Here is a 14,524-nt window from a genome sequence, read left to right on the forward strand (position 1 = left end):
CTCTTTTTTTTTTCTATGGAATAAAAAATAAATATAGCAATAAGAAGTCTTTTGTTTATCAGATGAAGGATATCAAGCAGAATTGTCGCCTCTAAATTATTTGACCGCATATTAAAAAAGATAATTTTAGATTTAAAGGGTTTCAAATCTAAACAAGTACAAGGATCGTTGGTAAAGGAAACATACTTGAATTTGCAAGTAAAAAAAAAAAAAATAATAATATAAATGTCTGCTCTTTACAAAATTGACGGTATACAGCTACACTGTTGTCTATCCCTTTTTCTTTTCTTTTCTTCTTCTCCACATGTATTAAATTTAGGACTTTTGTTTTTGTTTTGTTTTGTTTTGTTTTTTTTTGTTTTGTTTTTTTTTGTTTCTTTTTACTTTTTTACTTTTTTTTTTTAACTATTTTTAAAATTAAAAAGGACTTCATAAGTAAAAATAAATATGATAAAATATGAAAAGGGGATTTTTTTGTCAGTTTTTTTTTTTTTTTTTTTTTTTTTTTTTTTTCGTAAAATGATAAAGGGTTATTAAAAAATATATGTGTATAAATATGTATATAAAAAAAAATAAAAAAAAAGTATATAAAAAAAAAAAAAATAAAAAAAATAAAAAAAATAAAAAAATAAAATAAAAAATAATAAAATAAAAAATAATAAAAAGGGAGGGAAGAAAAGAAAATCAAGTCGATAAATGTCAGTTATTATTTAGAGAGAAGCAAATCTACTACTCTTTAGTTGTAATTCCTCCAAGATATAGGCTTTGCAGAATGAATGTAGTTTTGTGAGTAATAAGAGAAATCTTGGCAACGATTAAGACTGTAGGCAAGAGGATCCCATGAAGACTGAGACAGGTTAGTCACAGTGTAATCATTTCTGTATCCACATGCATAACCAACAGGTGGTTGCATAGTGTATGATGATTGGCTATTAGGGAAAAATGAATCACTACATTTACGAGTGTTTTCTAACTGAAGCCTTGCAGCTGTAATTTCCCAATCCTGATAAATTGTTGGCACTGAGTTATATAATCCAAGGATTTGTAAAATGAATAAAACCAATTGCTTTTGCTGTTGAGGACCATCATAGTATGACATTTGAGCACGTTCACGACATTCTTCCAATAAACGCTTCCAACTGTTGTATTCATGTTCACGAACAAACAAATCATAATCTAACGCTTCAAGAAATTCTGCTTCCATAATATTCAAGTCATGTACTTTCATTCCACTCACTTCTGACCAAGTTTTATTAGTAAATGTGTTATCGTCCAAAAATTTGTTAGCTATTTTTTTTTGTTCAATTAGTCATCTGTTTCTCTTCCCCTTCTTTTACTACTTCTTGTCTTACCCAACATTAACGCAACAATAAACAAACGATATTCTGAACCCTGAGCTCCTTCAATAGATGGATTAGATTGCAAAAGAATAGAAATATATTTTAGTGACAAATAGACTGCTGGTTCTTGTAACTGTGTAGCCGTAAGAACCTAACACAACAAATAAATACTCTAGACATGCATACACATATAATTATATATAAATACCTGAAAACAAAACTTTTTGAATGCAGGGCTTGCAGAATAAGAGAAGGAATTATCATCGCCAAGAGGAGAATAGTGTTGAGGTTTCATCATAGTAGGCTTTCTTGATTGCCATATAAGATAAGCTAAATCATTTCCAATAACTGATCTTTCTAAAGTCAAAGCTTTGATCGTCTTTCTTGAATGCCACATCAAATACACCATTGAAGATGCAAAATCTGCAAGTTGACCTATATTTTGACATCCTGAACTGATCAATGTTGATGATGTTGAATATATAGTGTTAATCATAATATATCACAATTGTAGTTTGAACAAAACGACTTCCCTCCAACAAAAAAAAAAAAAAAAAAAAAAAAAAAAAAAAAAAAAGTTAAAAAAAAAACTATTAGAATAATCTAATTGAGATTCTTTTTAATTTCTTTTTAGAAAAAAGAAATTTAGAGAATAAGATCTCTTAAAACGTAGAGTAAATAAAAAGAGGATAAAAAAAAGGTAAGCTTTTTTTTTATTCTTTCTTTTTAAATTTAAACTTGTTATAAGAAAGAGGGAAAAGAAACCAAAGTGTTAAAAAATTGCGAAATGGAATCTTTTATTTATTAAAAAAAATTTTTTTTGAAGTTTTTGGAAAAAATTTAAAAATATTAAAAAAAAAAAAAAAAAAAATACTTTGAAACGATTCAGTGCATGGTAGAAACAGGTTGAATTTATTATCAACTTACTACAAAAAAAAAAGAAAAAAAAATAAAGCATAAAGGTGACAAATTTAAGCATTTAAAATAATTTTCTAAAGAATGATATGCAAACCCTTATTTTAACTTGGAATATGTCATTTTTACCTTAACTATTGTTATATTTGGACCCCTTCATAAATTCTACCCTTAACAATGATAGAAAGAAAACAAAATAATATGTGTTTAGGGACAAAATTTTGCTATTAGCATAAAATAACAAAAGAAACAAATATATCGTTTCCAATATGTATTAAACAAACTCTAGATTATTACAAGCATGTGAAAGAACAGAAAACTATTAAAAATGTACATAAATGAAAATAATAATAATAAAAAACAATACAAGCAGCAAATAGTAAATACTCTTTGGCCTGTTATTTTTCGACGTATGAATGTTTATTTTATTTTTAACTTAACATAATAATAAAGACCTTTTTTTTTCATTAACTTTGGGAAAAAATTTCATAAACCTCATGTGACAGGCTATTCTTTACTTTTTTTTTCTTCTTGATCTTCACTGCACTAATATATGATAAAATAACACATAATATGTGATATATATACAATACAATACGAATACCTAAACAATCACGAATTTAAAGTTATGTAATCTTTATTGCATCATATGAATTTTACTGTTTCACATGAATGTGACAATTCTCCTCCTTTTTAGCATTGCAGCCGTTACACAATATATTAAATATCTGTTGATCCCTGTTCTATAAAGTTCAAAACTAGCGTCCAAGTTAATAAATGGAATATAGACCAAGATAATAGAAGAAGAGGCAACAACCTAACCTAGTCAACCTCAGGAAAATGCTGCTAAAAATATAAACCATGATTATAAATAACACGGTGACGTTAGGTAAATTCAGACAATAATAATAAAAAAAAAAAAAGGAAAGGGTGTTGTGCTGGGAATTTTATATCATTCTGTCCTTTGAGAAAGTTAAAAAAAAAAGTTCTCTGCTTTTAAATTCTATTCTAACGGATGGGGCAACAAATCCTTTTTCCTGTATAAAAATAGTCTTCTATTTCAATTATTTTTCGTTACCACTGCGTAACTTTCAATACAAATAAACAAGCATATGATTGAGAAGTCTATTTTACTACTCAAAATTCAATGTAGATCTCAGGCATATATCTTTTTCAAGCATTTAGTATGCTATTTATACAACTCGCTTCTTTTTATTATTTCACTTATCAAAAATGAATGCTTGAAAGTTTAAAGAAAGTTCCCATACAATATAGTATTTTCTTTCAGATGTCAAAAAAAAATAGGGCTTAAATATGTAGCATAATAACTATTTGGTCCAAAATATTATAGTAATTTAACAATTTGAATATATCATAATTACTCTATTTTATCTCTTTGAATTGCTGTAAACAGTTATACTATGTCTTTCAACCGCATACATATTTTATATTATACAACCAATTCTTTTTTTTTTAATCCAGGAAACAACAATTGTTCTTCAAATACTACTTATAAACGCCCGTATAAATTTAAACAGAATATCTTATTTCTATTATCACTTTTTGTATTTCGCATTTTTTTTTCTTTTTAAAAAGCGACAATATACTACAAAGAATACATTCCTCTTTTATTTCCTCTTTCTTTCTTCTGAACAACATCTTTGAAGAATCATGTTCAGTTTTGGTGAAGATGAAGATGATAATTTCATTCATTCTATTAAGCCGTTACCTGAAAATGCAATAGAACGTTCGGCATTTACAGCAAAGGAATTTGACCCTGATGTATTTCTTACATCAAGAAGACATTTGGGACTCGAACGAATGAAAACTGAACTTAATGCTCATTTAAGACGATTAAAGGCAGAGCTTGTTGAGCTCATTAATAGAGATTATCAAGATTTCATTAATTTGTCAACTAATTTAAAGGGTGTAGATAGAAATATTGAATCTTTAAAATCCCCACTAGCCAACATGGAGATTGAAGTCAAAGTAAGTTCTGTTATATATATACATATATATATATAGAAGGAAAGATGGAAAAAAAAATATTAATATATATTTATTTAACTCGAAATAGGAAGTTCGTAATCATTTTCAAAAAGTAATTGATGACTTGGAAGCACGATTGGGATATCGTTCTCAACTTCGAGACAGAAAGGTAAAGCTAAAATATAAGCAATATAAAAAAAAATTGGTTTTATATAACCTTTTTTTTTTTCTAGGCCGTTCTTAAATTATTACTTAATATACATAGTTCAATAACAAAAGTAGAGGATTTGTTGGGTATAAATACTGATATTATCAAGACAAAGTTGGACAATACTGAGAATGATAATAAGTAAGTGTGCTATGAAAGTAAACTCTGATACATACTGGAAAATATAATGATTCTATTAGTTATCTTGGAAAAGGGATTGAGAGAGTGGCTATAGAATACAACCAAATGCAGCATTTAGTGCACAGAGGTAAAGATCTGGATTTCGTTATAGAAAATGAATGGAGAATTACACGTATTCGAGATACAATAGAGGAAAAGTTATCAAAGGCATTATCAGCAGCACTTTCTCAAATTAGATTAGGTGAAGTTACAAGAACCACAAAACAATCCCTGAGTCAATGTTTAAGGACATATGCTATGATTGATCAAACACAAACTGCAGAAGAGATTATCAAGGAAGAATTTGTGAAACCTTTTGCGACAAAGACTATTACTCAAAGGGCATTAGAGGAGGGACTTTGTAATCATGATAATTCTTTAACAGTGATGTATAACAAAATACTAGCATTTGCATCAAATGATCTTCAGCCTATTCTAAATGTCACACAAAAGACCTTGAAGGGTTCAAATTATAATGTCTTGGTGAATTCATTATGGATAGAGATTATTGAAAGGATCGATAAAGAATGCAAAAGTATATTTGCTGCTGGTCAAACTGATATTTTTTACAAGGTAAAACAACCATTTTATACCATCAAAAAGATAAATACATATTTATTTGTATACGAATTCATCATTTTCTAGAATTATTCAGCTACAATAGAATTTATATCAGAATTAGAAGGACTATGTTCTTCAAAAAAATCCTTATTTTATTTTCGAAATCATGCAAGCTATCATGAATTCATGAAACGATGGCAATTACCAGTCTATTTTCAACTAAGATTTCATGAAATTGTTAAAGATATAGAGGACGTTTTAAATAATCCAAAACAAAATTTAGCTTTGGACAATACAGAAAATGTATCTGAAGGTAATAATAATTATATTGAAAGGGGAAAAGCATATCATTTATACATAGAAAAGATGATTTTATCCTTCCTGAGGGAAAAGCAATTATGGAAGCTATCAATCAATGTTGGTCAGATGGCGTATTTTTATATGGATTATCACACAAATTTTGGAAATTGACATTACAATTGATTAAAAGGTATCAAGCATGGATTTTAGATGCAATCAAAAAGGTAAAAAAAAAAAAAAAAAAAAAAAAAAAAAAAAAAAAAAAAAAAAAAAAAAAAAAAAAAAAAAAAAAAAAAAAGTTGTTAAAAGTTATAGTCTGTTTTTATTCATGTCTTTTTTTTTTCCTTTTTTTGTTAAAAAGACTGAAGATTATAAAGTACAAGATGAATATATTAGTTATTTGATAGCTTTAACACATGATATTGAGACTTTTATAAAGCAAGTTCAATTACAAGCAAACAAATCAATATTACCTAAATTACCTTTAAACTTACAAGACTTGCCTCTTTTAAAAGGTATAAAAAAAAAAATTAAACAAATTAGAAAAAATGCATTAAAATCCTTTATATAGAGACTATAGAGGATGTCTTGAATCAATTACATAAAGCTACTATGCCTAGTATCAATGAAAAAATTATAAATTATATTCTTCAACATTGTTTGGAAACATTTAAAAACAAAGAGTTTACAGCAGAAGCATTTATACCCAATACATTTAAGCCTTTACATTATGTTATTAAACAAAACAAGAATAGTGTAAAGACAGAATGGATAAATTTAGTTGTAAATGAGATAATCAACGAATATTCAAATAGAGTTAAAGATCAAACAATAGACAAACATAAAATAGCACTGAATATTAAAGAAATAGAAGATGAGGTAATAATGCAAGTTTAATGTGTGACAAAAAAAAATAAAAAATAAACTAAGGCTATTTTTTTTATTATAATTATTTAGCTGGAACAATTAAAGATAGACAAGAATACGACTGATTATAATAAATTGAAACAATTCAACACAGTAGAAACATTATAATAAATTGAAACAATCTAATATAGTAGAATCATTATAATAATAATAATAAAAAAAAACTATCTATCTATATAATTTTTTGTAATACAGGACTATTCTTCTTTGAAGTCTTCTTTGTAAACCATAAATACATTTCACCAATAGAATCTGAATCATCTAAATAGGCATCAATTAAATGAGCTGGTAAGGGAATGAATTCGGTTACGACGTTATCTTTTAATTCTAATTCCCGTTCAAATTCATCATGATCTTTAGGTAGACTATCAAAGTCCCAAGCCAAGAGTTTACGAACTACTTTGTTTTTAGCTGGATTTCCTCCACTATAATCGATACCATGATCAAGCATAAAACGAACTGTCCTTTCCCATCCCTCTGCGGGCAAAAGATAGATATCCAAATCCCATTCATTGACTGCGCGATGTAAGATTTCCTTTGCATCCTTCATTGTCCTGCTACGAATAGCATTTATGTCCATCTTTGAAGCCTCAGGGATAGTGACATCCCAACGTCTAGGAGGACCAAATTCAAGTACTGTATTTTCAACAAGTCCTTTTTCAAATAGTTTAGCAGCAGATCTTAACGCAGGCACTTCAAAACCTTCTACATCAATCTTTAAGAAATGAATAGGTTGTCGATAAAGAAGAGATTCATCTATTTGATTCTCTTCTAATGACACTTTACTACCACCAATAGCATCTATGATGGCTTGAGAATAGGCGGTACCTAAATCTTCAGGATCTAAAATAGATTCTTTAGCTTGTTGTTGATAACTAGTAGATGATTTTGGATAGAGAAGATGATAAGCAGGTAATGTATCAAGACGTATGGTTTGAGTTGTAATAAGTGCGTTTGGATTATCATATGAGAGACCACCAATACCACCATCATTAATTTCCACTTTTTCCATTGCAAGTTTATTAAACTTGTCTAATACAGCAAATGGAAGAACTCGAATACGATCCGATAATTGATTTACTCTACTTGCCAAATTTATAATACCTATTTTTAAAAAAAGAGTTTTTTTTAAAAAAAAAAAGGGGACTAAAAAAAAAAAAAAGAGAGCTAATAATGTAACACATACTTCTTAAGTGAGTTTGAGGTTCAAAAGCAATTGCATGAGCGCCACTTGCACCAGCGACAAGTGAAAAAAGACCATGATTTGAACCTAAATAAATATAATCATTCAATATTTATAGCAGAGTATAAATATAAATATATATATATTTTTTTTCTATACACCACTTACCAGCATCAACCATGACTAAAGGTGTATCTCGATTAGGGTCGCGACGATGAACACGAAGAATCCATTTCATAAGTGTATAAATTCTAAATTCCCGATGATAATGGTTATTAATATCGTTATAATTGGTATTGGTAACAATGAAAACATCAGGCTTTGTATTAATCTAATAATATATTTAATTATAAGTTTAAAATTCATATACATGTATGTATGAATATACTTTATACTCTCATGTTACTTTACAATACCAATTTGCCATAAATCCCCCGAAGTAGCATATTTTAAACCTTCATTAGTTAATCGGTAAGTAGTTTTATCAGCAGTAGGTGCAAGAGTACCAAGATTTTCATTGTAGTGTGTATGAATATCTAATATATATATATATATATACCAGTTTAAATATAAATATATATAAATATGAACGAGAAAATAGTTTAATACTTACTTGGATAGTGTGTATCTGGCTTTTTCAATGGTTGAGGATTGGTATCTACATGTTCATAAAGAACTGCTTCTGAGACAGGAAGCAAAATATTATCTGGAATTTCTTTTTTTGGAGTAGGCTCTACTATTTCTGAAGAAGGTGAAGGTGAAGGTGGAATATCTTTATCTTGAAGCTATTCAAAAAGATAGGATAAGTTTTGAATGAAATTTTAGGATAATAAATGAATGCTTTATATTGGTAGAATGATTTTTTTTTAATTATTTTACATGATTATCTTCTTGTACAAGTTCCTCCTGTAGATATAGGTTATACATATTATATAATTACTTCCTTATCTAAATACATACCTTATTCATATTGCAAAACCTTGGATCAGTACATGTATATGCTTTCCAATAGAATATATTTAAGCCTATAAAGACAATTATAAGGACTATTGTCCATGTTCTCCAACTTCTCATAATAATAGAAAAATAAAAGTTAATTAAAAGAAAAAAAGAATAAAAATTTGTACTTGAAACTGAATTATATTAGACGCCAATCTTTTTTTTTTGGGGGGAGTTTATAAGTGACGGTAATTATTTTTTAAAGAAAAAAAAAAAGGTTTGTTTATTATCCTCAAGGTTAATTTATAATAAGCAAGGAAAGCTTTTAACTTAATGATTGTATTCTACAGAGTTTATCATTTACTCTGCAGTAGGATATAACTCATATATTTTACGCGTGTGTGTATGTGTGTGTGTGTGGGGGGAAGGAAGCCTTTTATACTTGTCATACATTAAATATGTATATATTTATAAGAAGCATAGGTTTTTATTTCTATTTTTTTACAAGTTCTACTACTGTTGTCCATCCTTGTCTTTTAGAGCCCTTTTTTGACCATCTATTTTAGGATATGTAAATAACGATTCTATCTATTCATATATATATTACTTACAATTCAAGTAGTTTGTCTCCATTAGGATTCTTTTCTACATTATAAACAGCATTAGGAAGTAATGTTTCAATGACTTTATATACAAAAGGTGGCTTCTTCTCAGTTATTTCATCTAATTTTAAATGATAAATATAAATATTAAATAGAGATGATATATTATATTATTTACCTGATAGCTTAGGTCTAATAAAATCAAATATACAATCTGGGTTACGTTGATGTCGTAGTTCAATATCACCTTCCTTTCTAAAAATTAATAGACTTAATTTACTTTTGTTAAAGTATGTATATTGACTTTTAGCAATTTGATTATTAATGTTCTTCTTTATCCAACAAAAATTTTCGACATATTTGAATCCCCATTTTGATGTAATGCTCACTAATTTCTGTAACCACTCTTTCTCTACCCAAATAAATAAAAACCCTGACTGCACAATATCTGATACATTTAAATTGGCCTAAATTCTATTTTATGAATAAATTCTGTATTCATCATTTTTTTCTTTTTTTTTTTTCCTCAATACTCACAAATTCTTCAATCGTTATCTTTCCAGGACAAGGCTCTTCTCCAGGTAATAACAAAGGTGGATCCATGTAAACAGCACTAAAGTTAGTTCCATATTGAGTTAGATTGGTTGATATAATATTATCTACTTCATGATAGTTAGATCCAGGGGGGATTAGAGTATTTTTAGTATTGAATGGCTTAATTGAATGTGCCCAAGAAAGTGAAATAGGTCTTGCTGGGATTTTGACATAGGTTGGAAGTGATGGATCGACATTACTAACTCGTTTTTTAACTGTAAAATAATTTCCATTTCGATCTTGTACCTGAATTTGCATAATTTTATATTTCGCAATGATACTTTCACGGTCAACACCACCACGTCTTTGTCCTGGTTGTTTCGGTGTACGTCCATGTCTAACTCTTTTAGGTCTTTCACTGCTACCAAACTCTTCATCCCAAAAGTTATCATCAACGTAATGATATTCACTATTTAAAAAAAAGGAGGGGGGAATATGGGTCAACATGATATAAAAAATGCCCTGTATTATTAGTACTTACTCTTCTTCATAAAATTCTGTAGTGCTACCATCTTTATATTCAATTTGCCAAAGCTCTAATGCATCTAAATCCTCAAATTCACCTGTCTCCATGGTCGCACTTTTCACTGTAAAAGCAGAAGTACGTTTGAATACCTCTTCAAGTTGTTCCTCTGTTAGTTGTGTACTCTTTACCGATTCGTCCGCTACATCAGTCATTTGCTCATCCTGATCTACATTAGTGTCATTGTTTACTTGAAGGCTTGAAAATTCCTTTTGTATACGTTCTAATTCTTCAAATTTTTTCATGATTGCTTCTACAGATTCTTCATCCTCAACATAACCTACATAATGAGCATTACTACAATTAAAAGAAAAAAAAAAGTATAAGATTATTCTAAATTTATTTCATTTTATTTTTTTTTTTAAAAAAGAAAAAGAAAAGGAGAAAGGGGTAAGAGACTCTATAAACTTATTTACCTCACTTTAGGTCTTTGAGTAGTTTGTCTTCTCTTTCTTCTGGGACGATCACTCATTTTAAATATATATGTATATATATATGTATCTATCTATATATGTGTGTATGTAAATAAATAACACTTTAAGGTAAAATAGAAAACGCGTAAAAAGTAAATGTAGATTTTTTTTTTGATTTTTTTCAAGAAAAAAAAACATGAAAGACGTGTGTCGGAGTTACTATTTCGCCTCTCCCCCTTCCCCCCCTTTTAACTGTAACAAAAACTTACAACACAGGGAAACAAGTATTCTGTTCGTAAAATGTTGTAAATGGACACTTTTCTATACTATATACAGATTCAAGATTCAACTCGAATCAGTGAGTAGTTTTAATTGGATAATATACCCGCTTATTCTAATAACTTGAATTGATGCTTCGATGCCCTGCTTACTTGAAGGTTTTTATTGTACAGTACTTAATATGATGACACTCATCATTATGGCACTTTCTTTATATGCAACGTTTTACAATTGATTTGTAAAGCAATTCAGTAATGAATTAGTAGTAGACCATTACATCTATCTTAATGCATATACATGAAAAAAACCTTCTCCTCCTTTCCTGAGTATAAAATCCCTTTTTGATCTGTCACAATTATATAAATTGGAAATTTCCTTTATTTTATTTATTTATTTTTTTTTTTCATCTTCTTTATTGACAACATGACTTCTATTAAAAGATTAAATCAAGATGTCATTAATAAAATGGCAGCAGGCGAGGTATAGGTTATATAAAATGACCGTTACTATTACTACTACTACTACCTTTCATTTGTTTACTATTATAGATAATACAAAATCCATATAATGCAGTGAAAGAATTAATAGAAAATAGTTTAGATGCTGGAGCAAAGCAAATCCAAATAACATTATCTTTAGGAGGTTTAGAATCAATTAAAGTAAAGGATGATGGTCACGGTATTAAGGTAATAATCATATTGGAGTGCAACAAAGAAGATGTTTAAAAAAATTGAATTTGCTTGCTATTAGTTAGAAGATATGCCTTTAGTCTGTACTCGTTATGCAACCAGTAAATTGAATCAATATCATGATTTACAGAAATTAACTACCTTTGGATTTCGTGGAGAGGCTCTTGCTAGTCTGTCATATATCTCCAAAGTTAAAATCATCACAAATATAAATGATCAATCATGTGCTTATGAGTAAGTAGAACGAACTTGACTTGAAAAAAATAAAAATTATAAACCATGATTGAAAGGGCCTCATACAAAGATGGCACGATGATGAATGAAATAATAAAGCCTTGTGCAGGAAATAAGGGAACTATTATAATAGTAAGTAAGCATGTATGCATGCATGTAGAATTCAATTCACTTTATATTTAAAATAGGTTCAAAATTTATTTGAAAATATGCCTCTAAGAAATAAAATGTTAATGAGTCCTAATAAAGAATATCAACATGTAATGGACTGTGTTCAAAAGTATTCTATTCATTATTTCCATATAGGATTTACTCTTGTAAAGCAATATACATATATACATGTATACAGACATACATACATACATACATACATACATACATACATACATGAAAACATAGATAGAAGATCTGTATGTATGTATGTATGTTTTTTGGTCTTTTTTCTTTTTTTTTCTTTTTTGCTCACAAACTATTATTATTGTCTTGCATAGTTTAATAACAATATCAATGGCATTCTTAAATACCCTGCAAAGAATCATATTGAAAGTATTCAACATATTTATGGTTCAGATATTTCGTCTCATTTAAAGCTCATAGAATATGAAGACGATAATTGCTTCTTCAAATTGTATTTTAATGATTTAACAGATAATGCTTCCATGTTACAAGAAAAGAAAGGGAAACCAATTTCTATTTTATTTGTTAATGGTAAATAGTAGAATAAATAACTACATGTAAAATTAAATGTGATTATTTATATGCATATATATATATATATATATATAAAAAGACAAATTAGTAGAAAATAGTAGAATTGAAAACAAAATCAAACAAGTGTATATGACGATCAGTAATAAACAGTATACTTCAACATCACTCTTCTTCTTCTTCTATCTCACTTTGACCGTTTATCCTACCCATGTCGATATTAATATTCATCCTACAAAAAATCAAGTTTATCTACTGAATGAGGATAAAATCATAGACGCTATATCTAAAGTATTGCATGATTCTCTCTATGAAACATTCTTATGCAACAAAAGAAAACAACAGCAACAAGAAAAAGAAGAGGATTCTAATAAAATACCTGAAGAAGCAACTATCAAGTATTATTTTAAGCCCTTACTACCTCACAACAACAAAAATCAAGTTGTCGTTTCTCCAGATATATATAATAATAATGAGTCTTCAACTAGTAGTAATAGTATAGTAGACACACCACTGTCCTCGTCATACACAGTCGAGGAACCATTTCTACAGCAGGTAATTCATCATTGTCCTCTAATGCATGATCATTTAAAAAAAAAAAGGAAAAGATACATTTCTCTATTATAGAAAGAGAGTGATTTCATGTTGAACAATTATTTTCATAAAGAAGAAGAAGAGAAAGAAAATGAAGCTGGAATTATCGTGAAGAGAAGCAAGATAAATGATGATGTCTGTTATTTACCAACGATTTATAAGAATAGGTCTATTTCTATAAATGATCCTCTATCCTCTTCATTCCTATACAATGATTTAGCCATTACCGAGTCTTATTCAGGTTCTCCTATCTTAATGAAGAAGAAGAATCAGTATAGGGAACCGAGTAATACAACAAAGGTAATGACAGGTAAAACTATGGCTAATACTCAATATCAAAAAAAACTGAGAACACTATTTGAAGGAGGAACTTTAAAAGGCGATCACAAAGTCTCTAATAATGAAGATGGTAGCCTTATTGAAGATTTGCATAGTATTCATTTGTTGCAACAAGAGATCAAGAATTCAGAAAATAAGAGTAATTATGTGTTAAATCAAAACGTAGTGTACATGTTATTTATGAATATCGTTTAGAGCTTAGCAAATTATTTTTAGGTTATACAACTCTTGGATTTATTCATGACTTTATTTTGCTTGTTATGTTTAAAAACAAATACTATTTGATAAATTATCCATTAATAAGGTAAACCAGAAATGAACTTACAAGAGCAATAAGACTTACTACTACTACTACTACTACTACATACAATATATATATATATATGTGTGTGTGTATATATGTAGTGAAGAATTCTTTTATCAACTCATAGTAAATCAATTCATTCAATTTGAAAAATTGAAATTATCTGAACCTATTTCAATCCAAGAGTGTCTTTTGCTTGTCACAAAAGCAAATACTGCTGTGATGGCGACGAACCACCTTTTCGCTCATAAAGATTTGCTTGACGCTTATTTCAAAATGCAAATTACAATGGATGACAAGGAGACTGTTCAACTTGACAGTTTGCCTATGCTTTTACAAGATTACACTCCTTCTTTGGATAAACTCCCTTTCTTTCTATTAAGAATTTCAACAGAGGTAAGTGCAACTGATACATAAAGTGGTATAAATATATAAACATAAACATAAACATATATATATATATATATATATATATATATAAACGTATATTTTTGAAGGTTAATTGGGAAAATGAGCTTGAATGCCTTGATGCTCTTATACGAGAATTTGCATTTTTATATTGCTGTTATGACCAAGTCTCATGGAATCATGTTAAGCAGTCATTTAATTCTTCAGATTTTAAAGTACCAAAGTATTTAGCTAAACAAGGTTATATTCTCGAACTTGACGTACCTGAAGAGATAGTATAGGAACGCTAAAAAAA

General features: G+C 28.3%; 5 protein-coding genes across 5 annotated transcripts; 2 read left to right on the forward strand and 3 right to left on the reverse strand.

Annotated features, from left to right (window-relative positions):
* Nucleotides 1-612: 612 nt before the first annotated feature.
* On the reverse strand, nucleotides 613-1,889 carry BX663DRAFT_505009 (cyclin-domain-containing protein). The gene is made up of 3 exons (XM_051526999.1): nucleotides 1,549-1,889; nucleotides 1,353-1,491; nucleotides 613-1,287 (listed from the first exon to the last, which is right to left on the reverse strand). Exons 1-3 carry the CDS (start codon nucleotides 1,834-1,836, stop codon nucleotides 737-739), a joined length of 978 nt encoding a protein of 325 aa, XP_051384413.1. The 5' UTR covers nucleotides 1,837-1,889; the 3' UTR covers nucleotides 613-736.
* A 1,928-nt stretch (nucleotides 1,890-3,817) lies between these two features.
* Nucleotides 3,818-6,665, forward strand: BX663DRAFT_505014 (oligomeric golgi complex component, COG2-domain-containing protein). The gene is made up of 8 exons (XM_051527000.1): nucleotides 3,818-4,244; nucleotides 4,333-4,413; nucleotides 4,478-4,593; nucleotides 4,653-5,205; nucleotides 5,278-5,506; nucleotides 5,560-5,717; nucleotides 5,855-6,008; nucleotides 6,065-6,665. Exons 1-8 carry the CDS (start codon nucleotides 3,927-3,929, stop codon nucleotides 6,388-6,390), a joined length of 1,935 nt encoding a protein of 644 aa, XP_051384414.1. The 5' UTR covers nucleotides 3,818-3,926; the 3' UTR covers nucleotides 6,391-6,665.
* On the reverse strand, nucleotides 6,515-8,702 carry BX663DRAFT_452242 (uncharacterized protein). Its single transcript, XM_051523777.1, has 7 exons — nucleotides 8,564-8,702; nucleotides 8,483-8,509; nucleotides 8,217-8,388; nucleotides 8,015-8,139; nucleotides 7,772-7,934; nucleotides 7,607-7,690; nucleotides 6,515-7,524 (listed from the first exon to the last, which is right to left on the reverse strand). The coding sequence occupies exons 1-7, from the start codon at nucleotides 8,675-8,677 to the stop codon at nucleotides 6,593-6,595; spliced, it is 1,617 nt and encodes a 538-aa protein (XP_051384415.1). The 5' UTR covers nucleotides 8,678-8,702; the 3' UTR covers nucleotides 6,515-6,592.
* Nucleotides 8,703-8,964: 262 nt separating this feature from the next.
* BX663DRAFT_535836 (uncharacterized protein) lies at nucleotides 8,965-10,820 on the reverse strand. Its single transcript, XM_051530607.1, has 6 exons — nucleotides 10,678-10,820; nucleotides 10,220-10,558; nucleotides 9,682-10,147; nucleotides 9,323-9,611; nucleotides 9,154-9,265; nucleotides 8,965-9,099 (listed from the first exon to the last, which is right to left on the reverse strand). The coding sequence occupies exons 1-6, from the start codon at nucleotides 10,731-10,733 to the stop codon at nucleotides 9,036-9,038; spliced, it is 1,326 nt and encodes a 441-aa protein (XP_051384416.1). The 5' UTR covers nucleotides 10,734-10,820; the 3' UTR covers nucleotides 8,965-9,035.
* A 556-nt stretch (nucleotides 10,821-11,376) lies between these two features.
* Nucleotides 11,377-14,510, forward strand: BX663DRAFT_485247 (uncharacterized protein; the record flags this gene model as incomplete). Its single annotated transcript, XM_051524602.1, has 11 exons — nucleotides 11,377-11,433; nucleotides 11,502-11,639; nucleotides 11,704-11,876; nucleotides 11,933-12,008; nucleotides 12,065-12,193; nucleotides 12,368-12,584; nucleotides 12,667-13,139; nucleotides 13,212-13,656; nucleotides 13,713-13,821; nucleotides 13,923-14,217; nucleotides 14,319-14,510. 11 exons carry the CDS (start codon nucleotides 11,377-11,379, stop codon nucleotides 14,508-14,510), a joined length of 2,304 nt encoding a protein of 767 aa, XP_051384417.1.
* Between the last annotated feature and the right edge of the window lie 14 nt (nucleotides 14,511-14,524).

The sequence above is a fragment of the Cokeromyces recurvatus genome, assembly GCF_025118155.1.
Source record: "Cokeromyces recurvatus strain NRRL 2243 chromosome Unknown BX663scaffold_8, whole genome shotgun sequence".
Classification (NCBI taxonomy): Eukaryota; Fungi; Mucoromycota; class Mucoromycetes; order Mucorales; family Mucoraceae; genus Cokeromyces; species Cokeromyces recurvatus.

Excerpts from the sequence above, each read along its gene's own strand:
- BX663DRAFT_535836 (XM_051530607.1), bottom strand. The coding sequence starts at position 10,733 with ATGAGTGATCGTCCCAGAAGAAAGAGAAGACAAACTACTCAAAGACCT. Across the intron at positions 9,266-9,322 it reads TATTAGACCTAAGCTATCAG|ATGAAATAACTGAGAAGAAG; the intron begins GTAAATAATATA and ends ATTTAAAATTAG. Across the intron at positions 9,100-9,153 it reads GGAGACAAACTACTTGAATT|ATGGTCAAAAAAGGGCTCTA; the intron begins GTAAGTAATATA and ends ATCCTAAAATAG.
- BX663DRAFT_452242 (XM_051523777.1), bottom strand. The coding sequence starts at position 8,677 with ATGAGAAGTTGGAGAACATGGACAATAGTCCTTATAATTGTCTTTATA. Across the intron at positions 8,140-8,216 it reads GCCAGATACACACTATCCAA|ATATTCATACACACTACAAT; the intron begins GTAAGTATTAAA and ends TATATATATTAG. Across the intron at positions 7,691-7,771 it reads TTTAGTCATGGTTGATGCTG|GTTCAAATCATGGTCTTTTT; the intron begins GTAAGTGGTGTA and ends ATATTTATTTAG.
- BX663DRAFT_505014 (XM_051527000.1), top strand. The coding sequence starts at position 3,927 with ATGTTCAGTTTTGGTGAAGATGAAGATGATAATTTCATTCATTCTATT. Across the intron at positions 4,594-4,652 it reads AATACTGAGAATGATAATAA|TTATCTTGGAAAAGGGATTG; the intron begins GTAAGTGTGCTA and ends TGATTCTATTAG. Across the intron at positions 6,009-6,064 it reads AGACTTGCCTCTTTTAAAAG|AGACTATAGAGGATGTCTTG; the intron begins GTATAAAAAAAA and ends TCCTTTATATAG.
- BX663DRAFT_505009 (XM_051526999.1), bottom strand. The coding sequence starts at position 1,836 with ATGATTAACACTATATATTCAACATCATCAACATTGATCAGTTCAGGA. Across the intron at positions 1,492-1,548 it reads TCAAAAAGTTTTGTTTTCAG|GTTCTTACGGCTACACAGTT; the intron begins GTATTTATATAT and ends TTGTTGTGTTAG. Across the intron at positions 1,288-1,352 it reads TATTGTTGCGTTAATGTTGG|CTAACAAATTTTTGGACGAT; the intron begins GTAAGACAAGAA and ends AAAAAAAAATAG.